General features: G+C 47.4%; 1 protein-coding gene across 1 annotated transcript; it reads right to left on the reverse strand.

Annotated features, from left to right (window-relative positions):
• Positions 1–482: 482 nt before the first annotated feature.
• Positions 483–13,354, reverse strand: PRADC1 (protease associated domain containing 1). The gene is made up of 5 exons (XM_034407082.3): positions 13,222–13,354; positions 7,960–8,060; positions 5,575–5,684; positions 3,395–3,562; positions 483–2,276 (listed from the first exon to the last, which is right to left on the reverse strand). Exons 1-5 carry the CDS (start codon positions 13,280–13,282, stop codon positions 2,156–2,158), a joined length of 561 nt encoding a protein of 186 aa, XP_034262973.3. The 5' UTR covers positions 13,283–13,354; the 3' UTR covers positions 483–2,155.
• Positions 13,355–13,584: the final 230 nt, after the last annotated feature.

Raw genomic sequence — 13,584 nt, forward strand, 5'->3', positions numbered from 1 at the left:
AGTGAGACAATTAAGTGAGTTTTGCCTCATTCTACGACTTTTCCTGCCATAGTTGTTAAGTGAATCACGGCAGTTCTTAATTTAAGAACAAGGTTGTTAAGTGAGTTGGGCTTCTACTTTGAAGTGGATCATAGGACCTCTGTTCCTCTTGGTCGTCCGAGGCGCCTCTCTTTCTTCCCCGTCCCTGCAGGACGGTTCCAGTCCAAAGACCCATTGGCAGCGGTTCGGCAGCCGGGGTTTTTGTGGCGCTCCTCAGAGCCCCCTATTTCCCCGACTGTCTCGCCACGACGTCAAGCCTCTGAATTTTGATTGCGTGACCATGGGGATGCTGTAATGGTCGTAAGTGTGAAAAACTGTAACTGAGCAGTCACTAAATGAACAGTTATAAGTCAAGGATTTCCTGTAATAAAGGTGGGATTAAAAAAATCAAAGAAAGAAAAGTACTTAATAAATAACACATTTAGCAAGCAGAGACCCAAAGAGATGGAGAATGGGGGCTTTTGATTTTAATCGGGGAGGGTCGCATGCTGTAATTGACAAAAGGGCAAAACACACCGATTCCTCGGCCAGTTTCCTGGCGCTCGCACGGAAAAGCTCAGTTTCTTCTCCAAATGAGAATTCTGTTGTTTTTCTGTTTTCTGTTCTTTTTTTTCTCCTTCCATCCTTCCTTCCCCTCTCCCTCCCTACATTTTTCTTTCTCTCTTTCCTTCCGCCCTACTACTTTCTCTTCCTTTTCCCATCTATCTCTCCCTTTCTTCTCCCTTTTTCTTTTTTCTTTTCCTTCCTTCCTCCTCTCCCTTCCTACATTTTTCTCTTTCTCTTTCCTTCTGCCCTACTTCTTTTTCTTACTTTTCCCATCTATCGCTCTCCCTTTCTTTCTCCCTCTGCTCCTTTTTTCTTTTCCTTCCTTCCTCTTCTCCCTTCCTACATTTTTCTTTTTCTTTCCTTCCACCCCACTTCCTTCTCTTCCTTTTCCCATCTATCGCTCTCCCTTTCTTTCTCCCTCTGCTCCTTTTTTCCTTTTCCTTCCTTCCTCCTCTCCCTTCCTACATTTTTCTCTTTTTCTTTCCTTCTTTCCTACTTCTTTCTCTTCCTTTTCCCATCTATCACTCTCCCTTTCTTTCTCCCTCTGCTCCTTTTTTTCTTTTCCTTCCTTCCTCTTTTCCCTTCCTACATTTTTTTTCTCTTTCCTTCCACCCTACTTCCTTCTCTTCCTTTTCCCATCTATCGCTCTCCCTTTTTCTCCCTCTGCTCCCTCTTTCTTTCTTTTCCTTCCTTCCTCCTCTCCCTCCCTACACTTTTCTCTCTTTCTTTCCTTCCCTCTTCCTTCCTTCTCTTTCTTTTCCCATCTCTCTCCTTCCCTCCTTTCCTCCCTCTTCCCCACTCCCTCCCTTCCTTAGCAATCTGCCTGCAACCGTCATGCTTATTGAATTGGGGGGGGGGTGTTTGACCCCTTAAATCTGGTTGGAGTAAAGTACCAACTAGGAAAGGCAGCTGAAGCTATACAACACTGCCCCCCCCCCCGGCCCCATCCTCCCAAACCGGGCTTAGTCGTTGCCATCCAATCTCTGTCCTTAATGCACCCAGCATTAAACCACTGTTTGCTCGATCTTGGGTGAATTCAGACGCCGTCACCCACAAAATCACCCCGGTATGAATTGCGTAGCCTCTTTAATTCCCCCCCCCCAAAATGTCTGTCTGGTTAATAATGGGCCAGGTTGGCATCTGAATTTAAAACAAGGGGCTCCTTAAATGCCCCTTGCTGTTGAGACCCCAGACTCGGGAGGCGAGGACAGGCAAAGGGTCAGACCTAACATTTCTCGATTCTCCTGGATTTGAGAAAAGCTGGTAACCACCATCATCGGGAAACCACTTCGAACAGCTGTCCAGGTTGCCTATTTGTCCCTCAAGACTTGCTAGTTGAGCCAAACCGGTCCCAATATGTGCTGGAGCGGCCAGACAAAATAAAGAAAAAAAGAAGGCATCCAGAGGACACGGTCCGGTCAGTTTCCCTTCATCAACACACGAGGTTCTCCCAAAACCGATCCTGTGGTCCCATCAGCTGCCGGACTGAGTGAAATGGAGACCTTTGGAGGTCATCTTCATCCTTTCGGTCCAGTTCTGGCACTCCGCAACTCCCTCCTTCCCCTTTCTGCTACCAAAAAACTCCCCGAGGCTGGAGGAATTCGGAAGTCGGAACGCTGCTGGCGTTGACAGGGATGGAAATCACGGCCCAAGGGAGCCCGTGCTGCTCCAGAGAGCGACGGATCATGTACCTGGGTGAAAATAAGGTAAGGGGGGGAGGAGAGGAATTTTATTTATTTATTCTTTATTTAATTTGATTTAGAGTATTTATATAGCTGCCTACTCACTCACGGCGACTCTGTGCAGTTCACACACAATTAAAAAACACACTGTAGAAAAAATAAAAATGAACAAGAATAAACTAAAATAATAATAAAAGACTTTTTCTTACAAATATAGCAGCAGTGCCAACTTTAAACAGGAATAGAAGCCTGCAATTTTCTCCCTGCTGGAAGCCATCACAAAATCATCTAATCCTGAAAGGGGATACAGGTACTCCTCGATTTACGACCACAAAATATCTGCTGCTAAGCGAGGCGTTTGTTAAGCGAGTTTTGCCCCCTTTTACGACTTAGCAGTTGCTAAGTGAATCACTGCTATTAAATTAGTAACGCCATCATTAAATGATTCACTGCAGAACAATTAACACCATCATTAATAATTGTTAGTAATATGGTTAAGTGAATCAGGTGTCTCCCATGGATTTTGCTTCTCAGAAGGTCGCAAAAGGGCACCCCGGGACCCTGCGAACATCTTAAATATGAATCGGTTGCAAAGCATCTGAATTTTGATTACACCACAACGGTCATGAATGTGACAAGTCACTTTGTTCAGTCCCGTTGTGACTTCGAACGGTCGCTAAAAGAACGGTGGTAAGTCGAGGACTACCCGTACAAATAGGGTTTTGTCAACTCGCAAAACATCCTTGGCCTGCTCTCGAGTTGCCATAGGCAAGGGGGATGGGAAACCGACAAAGCAACAGCCAAAGACATGAGCACATTCCAGACATTTCTCTCTCAAGGTTGTCTCCCAGGGTTAGCCACAGCGGCTGGAGGGGAGTGATCTCCACAACCAGCGAAATTGCTACAGCGAACGTGATTGATGACACATCCTGGGGGGAGGTCATGATTAGGGCCGTAAATTATGTGGGGTCAGAGTTGGCTCCATTTGGGTACATGGCGATATGGAGCTCCTAATAAATAACTGGATTTCTTTTGAGCCTCATGATTTAATTAGGGCATCCAACAGAACCCTGACAGGTTTATGGTCGAGACCCAGAGAGAGGGAAAGGCTCAGCTGCAGTGCTCACCCATCTCTCCCCAGAAGGAAAAGAGCAGGGATGTCGGCCTTCCGATGGGTGCTCTCCTGGACCATCTCCGCATAGGTTGTGTCCTTGTCGTAACTATTGTCTGCAATGATCACCACCCGGCCTCCATGTTCCTGAATCGTGCGAGTCTTGGACAGAAAGGAGCAGCCCCTGTGAAAAAGCCCCCAAAAGTCCACATTTACCTTCTTGGAACGGTTGAAAGGACCGTGTTGTAGACACAGGAGATGGGTGGTGTCGTATCCAGTGGCGGGTTTCCAATATTCTTACCACCGGTTGGCCGTGCGTGCGCCCGATCTTCTACACATGCACTTTGCTCGCGTGCCTTTCGTGCATGCGCCTGATCTCGAAAACATGCCTAAATAGGACGGCATAGAGCTGGGGCAGTGGGGCAGGCCCACCCGCAATCTCCGCTACCGGTTCCCCTGAACCAGTACGAACCGGCTGAATACCACCTCTGATCATATCCCTTCACCTCTGTAGAGAGAGGACTGTTCAATTTTAACGTAGAAGGTCTCTTTGACCACTCTTTTTTTTTTACTCTTTCTTGCCTGGCTGTCTTTGTCCTCTCTTTCAAACATCCTTCCATAAATTGCAGGAATATCAGAGAAGCTCAGGAGGCTCTTCAGCCAACACATCATACAGGGCCATTTCAAACCCAAAAATGCACTAAGGCAGAAGCTTGTACACGCCCAGGATAAAACACCCAGAGACAAACTGAGCAACGTGGTATATGCAGTACAACGCAGTGAGCCATCTGCAGATCTGTACCCTGGGGAAACAAAACAGCCACTTCACAAACGCGTGGCGCAACACAGAACAAACCCATCGGGACAATAGCCAGCAGTCCATGTGCATTTAAAAGACAAAGGGTGCTCTTTTGAAGACGGCAAAGTCCACATTCTGGACAGAGAGGACCTCTGATTCGAAAGAGGGGTCAAAAAGGCCATCTAGGTCAAAATTGAACAGCGTTCTCTTAACAGAAGGGGAGGGATACACATCATCTATTTCCAGTCTACAATCCAGTCCTTTCAACAGTCCCAAGAAAGCTCCACACCCATTTGTGCTGCTCAGGACACTGAGGACACAAATAAATCCTCCAAGTGGCCTCAATGACTCTCTAAAAGGATGCAAATGACCAGCTGTCTGCAAGGAATATCAATCCTTCCGTTCCCCACCATCCAGTCAGAGCTGAAGAAGCTTCTTGGGTGAGAAGCGAAACATCTTCAAAGAAAAAACATGAAAGTCCAGTTGCCTCTTGAAAAATCACCTTTGGGACAACCACGACCTGGATGTGTTGTGACTCCGACTCCCGAGCACGTCTTATCGGAGGGAGAAGATTCCGAAAGTGAAGGAGAGGAGTTGGCAAGGCCTCCCTCTCCAGGACCCTCCTCTCTGGCAATGCCTCCGGTGTCTTCCGAAGGAGAAGAGATAGGCCAGGAGCCAGGCATTTCTGAGCAGCCGCAGTTAGACAGTGAAGGAGATAAGTCTTGGCTGGATCCCCGACAGCGTCAGAAAGACAAGCGCACGCAGCAGAGAAGGAGGCGTGCCAGAGATTAAGTTGAGTCACTGGACCACACTCCACAGGGGATAAAAGGGGGTGTGGTGGCCATTCAGGCTTTGTGACGGACAAAACTGAAAGCTAGCAAGTCATTCTGCATTTCTGGAACTTTGTTATATGCTCTGCTTGGACTGATTTTTTGGACTGGACTTCACTATTCTTTGGCTTTTGTGGACTTTGATGTTTTCGGTCGGAGGAGATAAACCTCCCTTTGTAAGTAAAGACTCGTTGGCAAGCAGCCACTGGGTTGTTGCCAATTCTGTTATCAAAGGAAATTCTTGTCTGTTGGTTTATTTTAACTCTTGGTCGACTGCTGGTGTGCGTGTGTGAGACGGGGACAGAACAGGATGGCTGAGAACCTCACGAGATATTTCTTGACCACGTGTTGTGGACACCCTTAAATCCAGTACAGTTTCTTCCGGACCTGCTCGTTTGTTAAGAGGGTCCCTGAAAGATCGGGGGGGGGGAGAGGGAGGAGACTTCCTCCTGAAATAAACCGCATCCTGGATCCTCCAGCCAGGTTGGCGGCAGAGCCGAAGATTTGAACGCAGAGCCTGAAAACCAGCCCACCGATGTGCAAAAGATGAGTGTGGGGAAAACTCACCCGTGTTCCACCAGCGCGATCTGGCCTTCAATGAATACCCCATTGTTCAAGGTACTGCAGGCATCTGGAGGGTCGGACGGAACCAGATAAATCTGCTCGAATCTCATGTTCTGGGCAAGCGGGAAATATAGAAAAGAGGGAAGGTTAAAAACCACGATGGGACCCATCATCCTGTGCCCAGGAGGGACAAGATTTGCCCTGATGGCTTCTCCCCAATCCATGCACAGCAACTTCTGGATTTTGTTGATGGGACCCAGGGCATCTAAACAGCTCCATGTGGGGTCAGATGTATTGGTTAAATCAGTGCTTTTCAACTTGCAAGTTTAAGATGGGTGGACTTCAACTCCCAGAATTCCCCAGCCAGCCATGCACTGATGCTTAGCACTGATGGTATTACATACCTGGGTAATGAAACGTCCTCAAAAAACCAAACCAAGTTCAGAGAGTACCAAGGACCCTACAGTCTCTTCCTCCTCCTCCTCTCACCCCACTGCCTTCAAGCACTGATGACATTATTTATTTATTCATTTAATTTATTTATTTAATTAATTTATTTAATTTATTATTTTATTTATTATTTTATTTATTATTGATTGATTGGTTGGTTGATTGATTGATTGATTGGTTCGATTTATATGCCGCCCTTCTCCGGAGACTCAGGGCGGCTTACAATGCGTTAAGCAATAGCCTTCATACTTTTGTATATACCTGCTTAGTAGAGCTTTCGCCCCCCCCCCCAGCGGTGTTCTTTTTTATACAAAGTCAGCTTATTGCCCCCACAAACCGGGTCCTCATTTTACCTACCTCGGAAGGATGGAAGGCTGAGTCAACCTTGAGCCTGGTGAGATTTGAACTTGCAGTAATTGCAGGCAGCTGGTGCTATTTAACAGCACTTTAGTCTGCTGCGCCACCAAGGCTCTCTAACCTAGTTAAGTAATGAAAAATGAGCTCCGAGAGCACCAAGGATGACTAATCCTCCTCCTCCTTCCTTAGCCCTCTCTTCTAGCACTGATAATGATACCTAGACAGGTAATAAAATATCTGCAAGAAAATCATAAAGTGCAGAGAGCACAAAAGACTCCCCCCCCAGTCATTGTCGTCGTCATCCTCCTCCTCCTCCTCCTCCTCCTCCTCCTCCTCCTCCTCCTCCTCCATGTTGTGGTCCACCAGTGGCCTGTGGAGGAGCTGGCAGCAGAATCGGAGAGAAGGCTGGGGAGGAACATGGGCCAATCCTGGAGTCTGGGGAAGACTCGGACGAGGGCTCTGCGTCGGAGGCAGAGATGGGGCCAGGGCCATCTGGGAGTTATGTGCGGACTCCAGAGCCTGAGTCGGACCTCCGCGAGGCAAGAGGAACAGGGGGAGCCTGTTCCCAGTGCGTGCATGCGCAGAGCTGCCAGAAGGTAAGAACAGCTAAAACAAAAGGGACGACTTGGGAGTAAGGCTTGGAGATGATTGTCCCCTCCCATAAGACATAAAGGAGAAGCAAAGGCACATGGGCCCTTTGCAGGAAGCAGCGTTGTTAATTCTGTGCAGTTTAATGTCTGAAGCTCTGTTTGATTCTGAACTCTTGTGTGGCTTTGCCAAGTAGGTCTTGGCAGTGTGTCAAGGGAGATGAAGGTGGGTGTTTATCAGCCTTATCAGAAGAACTGTGGCAGACTTCTGTCGGACTGTTTACAATTATTTGGGACTCATCTGTGAATGAACAGATTGAGACTGAATGAGCAGAATTCACAGCCGTTGAAATAAAAAGAGGATTTTTGGGGACTCATTGTGTGCTTTTACTGTTATCAGGAAGCCTAGGTCAGAACACTCAACCCACCCTTCCTTCTAGCACTGATGATGTTACCTAGATGGGTCACGAAACATCTGCAAGAAAATCACCAAGCTCAGAGAGCACCAAGGACCATGCCATTCAACCCTAAATACAAATATTCTCATCTATTAATACCTTTCTCTGATTTTTTCTACCAAGCAATAACCTTGATTAAGAAGACTGAGGCACGAGTACATGACAGGAACCAAATCAGATGTGCCGTATTCCTTCCCTTCCCAAAATCTTCTCCCGACAGATGTGCAGGAGGAGATGGAGTCAGGAAAGGTTGGTCTACCACTGAAAGTCCTCCAGATGTTGCTCAACTACACTCTGTTCCTCCCAGAACCAGACCAACGTTGAGAGCTCTTGGGACTTCTAGCTGAAGAACATCTCAAGATCTTCCTCCAACACTAGGTTGCAACCCCAGGGTCTCAAGAGGGTTGAAATTATCTTCTTTTAACCCTTCCTTCCTTCTCTTCTGGAGACTGCCTTGAGAAGGAAGGGAGAGCTTGACCACCGTGGGCAGGGAAAGACCCGTTTGAAGAAGACTTTGAGAAGAGAAGCTGACTTACGAAGACTCCGCCAAAACCCTTGGCCGGGGTAGCCGTGAAGATGTAACGGATATCTCCAGGACTGAGGACATGGAAGTAAAGATACTCCTGGATGCGTAAACCTAGCAGTCAGCAGAGAGAGAGAGAGAGAGAGAGAGAGAGAAGAGAGAGAGAGAGAGAGAGAGAGAGAGAGAGCGGTTTCTTGATAAGCCAGGAAAACAAAACATTCACCAAAATTGTGCAGTTGTCTTGACATTTGAAGAAACTGGGTTTCAAGCAGAGAAGCTGTGCAGAGTGGTCTCCCTCTCCCTCTCTCCCTCTTTCTCTCTCTCCCTCTTTTCCTCTTCCTCTCCTCCTTTCTCCCTTTCTCTCTCCCCCTCTCCCTCTCCCTTTCTCTCTCCCTCCCTTTTTCCCTCTCCCTCCCTTTCCCTCTCTCTCCTTTTCTCTCCCCCTCTCCCTCTCTCCCTTTTTCTCCCCTTTTCCCTCTCTCCCTCCCTTTTTCCCTCTCTCTCCCTACTACCCTTTCCCCCTCTCTCCCTTTCCTTCTCTCTTCCTCTTTGTCCCTCCCCTTTTCCCTCTCTCCGTCCCTTTTTCCCTCTCTCTTTCCCCCTCTCCCTACCACCCTTTCCCCCTCTCCATTTCCTTCTCTCTTTCTCCCCCTCCCTTTTCCCCCTTTTCTCCCTTTCCCTCTCACTCTTCCTTTCTTTCCCTCTCTCTTTCTCTCTCTCTCCGTCTCCCTCTTTCTCTCTTCCTCCTTTTTTCCGTCTCCCTCCCTTTCCCTCTGTCTCCCCTTTTTCTCTCCCTTTTCCTCTCCCTCCCTTTTTCCCTTTCCCCCTCTCTCCCTACCACCCTTTTCCCCTCTCTCCCTTCCCTTCTCTCTTCCTCTCCCTCCCTTTTCCCCCTTTTCTCCCTTTCCCTCTCACTCTTCCTCTTTCTCTCTCTTTCCCTCTCTCTTCCTCACTTTTTCTCCCTCCCCTCTCTCTTTCTCTCTCTCCTTCTCCATTTCTCTCTCCCTCCCCCCCCCCAACCTGTGTAACACAAGTAGTAAAACAAGGAAATGTAGTTACAGGTACAGATAGTCCTTGACTTACGACCACAATTGAGCCCCAAATTGATGTTGCTAAGTGAGACATTTATTAAGTGAGCTTTGCCCCAGTTGTTAAGCGAATCCAGCTCCACCCTTGACTTGGCTTGTCAGAAGGTCACAAAAGGGGATCACGTGACCCCAGGACTCCGCGACCATCATAAATAGGAGACAGTCGCCAAGCATTCTGGGGATGCTGCAACGGCCATTAAGTGCGAAAAACCGCGATACGTTTTTTTTCCAGGGCCGTTGTAACTTTGAACGGTCACTAAAGGAACGGTCATAAGTCGAGGACTGCCTGTTGTTCTATATTCTGCGGCTGGATTGTGCCTTGAGACGTGACCAGGGAGGGGAGAAAACGGCGGCTGCTTTCCAAGGCAACCGGCTGTTGGCACATGGCAGATCGCAGGTGCCGAGAGCGAAGAGTTAAGAATAGACGCCGAGGCGAGAAGCCGCCTACGCCACGGAAGCCCAGGGAGCCTGGCAGGAGGGAGTTAGGGGTGCGAATCAGAGGCATGCCAGGCGGACGGCACACCCTGCCCTTCAGGGAGAGTGCGTGCAAGCACACGTGTATGTGTTTGTATGTGTATACCTATGTATGTATGTATGTATGTATGTGTGTGTGTGTGTTTGGTGTGTGCATGTGTGCGTGCACACACATATAAACATATATAACAACAGTTTGTCTGAAATGATAGATGATAAATGATAAATGCATTCTATTCTATTCTATTCTATTCTATTCTATTCTATTCTATTCTAATTCCATTCTATATTTTCTATTCTATTCTATTCTATATTTTCTATTCTATTCTATTATTCTATTCTATTCTATTCTATTCTATTCTATTCTATTCTATTCTAATTCCATTCTATATTTTCTATTCTATTCTATTCTATTCTATTCTATTCTATTCTATTCTAATTCTATTCTATTCTATTCTATTCTATTCTATTCCATTCCATATTTTCTTTTCTATTCTATTCTATTCTATATTTTCTATTCTATTCTATTATTCTATTCTATTCTATTCTATTCTATTCTATTCTATTCTATATTTTCTATTCTATTCTATTCTATTCTATTCTATTCTATTCTATTCTATATTTTCTATTCTATTCTATTCTATTATTCTATTCTATTCCATTCTTATTCCATTCTATTCCATTCCATTCCATTCCATCCCATCCCATCCCATCTCATCCTATTCCATTCCATTCCATTCCATTCCATTCCATTCCATTCCATTCTATTCTTATTCCATTCTATATTTTCTATTCTATTCTATTCTAATTCTATTCTATTCTATTCTATTCTATATTTTCTATTCTATTCTATTCTATTATTCTATTCTATTCCATTCTTATTCCATTCTATTCCATTCCATTCCATTCCATCCCATCCCATCCCATCCCATCCCATCCTATTCCATTCCATTCCATTCCATTCCATTCCATTCCATTCCATTCCATTCTATTCTTATTCCATTCTATATTTTCTATTCTATTCTATTCTATTATTCTATTCTATTCCATTCTTATTCCATTCTATTCCATCCCATCCCATCCCATCCCATCCCATCCCATCCTATTCCATTCCATTCCATTCCATTCCATTCTATTCTTATTCCATTCTATATTTTCTATTCTATTCTATTCTAATTCTATTCTATTCTATTCTATTCTATATTTTCTATTCTATTCTATTCTATTATTCTATTCTATTCCATTCCATCCCATCCCATCCCATCCCATCCTATTCCATTCCATTCCATTCCATTCTATTCTTATTCCATTCTATATTTTCTATTCTATTCTATTCTAATTCTATACAGATTGATAGATATGTAGAGATATATGTACACAGATATAACACAAATGAACATGATATATATATATATATATACACAAAGGGTATACGTCCATATGCATAAATGTGCATCCATGTATGATTACGCACACATGGAACAGCTAGTCCTTGATTTACGATCACAGTTGAGCCCAAAATTTAGGTGGAACCCCCCCCTTCTTCTTTGTGGCAGCCCCTCAAATACTGAAATACGGCCATCATCCTGCCGCTCCTAGTCCTTCAGATAGCACAGAGTTTAGGGGCTAATAGCGACAAGGCTTTGACTCATGACGTTGGATTCTTAAAACGTAGAACGTACATAGGATAATAGGGTTGGAGGGGACCTGGGAGGCCTTCTAGTCCAGCCCCCTGCTCAAGCGGGCGGCCCTCTTTCACTCTGCACAAATGGTTGTCCAGTCTCTTCTTGGAAAATCCTCCAGCGATGGAGCACCCATATTTGGACCGTGATGCCCTATGCACAGTCACTCATGCGTTAGTCACCTCCCGGATTGACTACTGCAATGCTCTCTACCTGGGGCTGCCCTTGAATACCCCTCGGAGGCTTCAGCTGGTGCAGAATGCGGCCGCGCGGGTTGTGATGGGAGGATCCCAATACTCCCATGTTACACCTCTCCTGCGCGACTTGCATTGGTTGCCGGTTGCCCTCTGGGTGAGATTCAAGGTGCTGGTGTTAAACTATAAAGCCGTGATGGCGAACCTATGGCACGCATGCCACAGGTGGCACACTGAGCCCTGTCACCTGGCACGCCAGCTCAGCTCCCAGCCTCTCTCGGAGTCTCTGGAGGCTGGGGACAGCAAAAAAATGTCACTTCCTGTCCAACTGAAAGTTGGAAAACAAGCTGTTTCGGGCCTCCGGAGAGGCTCCGAGGGGGATGCGGAAGGCTGTTTTCGCCCTCCCCAGATGCAGAGAGAGGATCTGGAGCCAGGTGAGAAAGAAAAACGGACCTACTGGGCCATCGCGTGCCAGGAGCAGGGGGGAGGGGGGGTCGCATGCGCATGTGCGGAGTGGGGCGCATAGAATTATGGGTGTGGGCACGCATGTACGCGAACCACCCCCACCCACCCCTTCCTGGCACGCGATGGCAAAAAGGTTAGCCATCGCTGCTATAAAGCCTTTCATGGCTTAGGCCCAGGATATCTGTCGGACCATCTGCAACCAGCATCGACTTCCCATCGCCCGGTGCGTTCCCACAGAGAGGGCCTACTCAGGGTGCCGTCGGCTAGACAATGTCGGCCGGCGACCCCCAAGGGTAGAGCCGTCTCTGTGGCCGCGCCCACCCTTTGGAATCAACTTCCTGTGGGTCTTCGGCTGGCCCCCGACCTTCGTACCTTCCGCCGTGAGCTTAAGACCTGGCTGTTTAAACGCCCTAGCCGGGACTGATGGGGTTTACGGTTTTAAATTGGTTTTCAGTCTGTTTTAGAATATTTTAATTTGTATTTATTATTTTTTTAAATTTTTTTAAAAATTTGATTTATATGCCGCCCTTCTCCGGAGACTCAGGGCGGCTTACAATGCGTTAAGCAATAGCCGTCATCCTTTTGTATATTTATACAAAGTCAGCTTATTGCCCCCACAAACTGGGTCCTCATTTCACCTACCTTAGAAAGGATGGAAGGCTGAGTCAACCTTGAGCCTGGCGAGATTCGAACCTGCAGTAATTGCAGGCAGCTGGTGTTAAATTACAGTGCTTAGTCTGCAGAGCTATCCAGGCTCAACAGTTATTCATCCAGGCCCAATATTTATTGGGATTGTTTCGTTTGATGTGAGCCGCCCTGAGTCCTTTGGAGAGAGGGCGGTATATAAATCCAATAAATAATAACAATAACAATAATAATAATAATAATAACTTCTGGTGGCAGGCTGTTCCTCTGGTTAATGGTCTTCACTGTTAGGAAGTTTGTTTATCCTTCATTCCAGGTTGCTTCTCTCCTTGATCACTTTCCATCTCTCGTCCTGCCTTCAGGTGCTTTGGAGAACAGGTGGACCCCCCCTCCCTTTCTCTGTGGCAGCCCCCCCCCAAATACTGGAATGCCCCCCCCTCCCTTCATCCTTTTCTCTAGACAGGCCCTACCCAATTCCTGCATCGTGCTTCCTGCAGATGCACGCATTCCCCCACCCGCTAGGCTTATGGAACAGACCCGCATGCACCCCCAAAGCCACCAGCCCACGCGGGACACCCCGATCGCGGCCACCCACCCGCGTGGCACGCCGCCCCCACCCCCCCGCCAGCTGAGCCTACCCCCCACCCCCCACGCTTGCAGGGGTTGGCATGCATGCATGCATGCATGCAAGGCAGGCAGGTGCGGATTGCACCGCGATCGGCCTCACCGTGACCAGCCGGGCAGAAGCAGAGAAGCAGCGCGAGCCAAGCGGGCCGGGCGGGGAACATCGCTGGGGACGCTGCCTGCCTCGCACCGCGGAGCTCCCCCCCCCATCCCCAGCTCAGCTGGCAGCGGCTGCAGCCGGGGCCACGCCCACCCCCTCCTCGGATTGGAGGAGCCGCAGCTCTGGGCGGAGCCGAGGAGGGCCTGTCAATGAATGAATGAATGAATCATCCGCTCCCTTTGTCATACTGATCGCCTCCGAATAGACCCGAAGGCCGATTTTGTTTTGCGGGTGGGGAGGGCAGGAGGGGGGGGGGTTTCTTTCCTGACTTGCTTAAAGCCTCGAAATCGAAATTTATTTATTTGT

This window comes from Pantherophis guttatus, chromosome 8 (genome assembly GCF_059756535.1).
Source record: "Pantherophis guttatus breed Tessera chromosome 8, ASM5975653v1, whole genome shotgun sequence".
NCBI classification, from domain to species: domain Eukaryota; kingdom Metazoa; phylum Chordata; class Lepidosauria; order Squamata; family Colubridae; genus Pantherophis; species Pantherophis guttatus.

Bases quoted from the DNA above. Each gene is read 5' to 3' on its own strand.
- PRADC1 (XM_034407082.3), bottom strand. From the start codon at position 13,282: ATGTTCCCCGCCCGGCCCGCTTGGCTCGCGCTGCTTCTCTGCTTCTGC. The intron at 5,685-7,959 runs GTAAGTCAGCTT...CCGCTTGCCCAG, and splicing joins AGGGTTTTGGCGGAGTCTTC to AACATGAGATTCGAGCAGAT. The intron at 3,563-5,574 runs GTGAGTTTTCCC...GCTTTTTCACAG, and splicing joins ATCGCGCTGGTGGAACACGG to GGGCTGCTCCTTTCTGTCCA.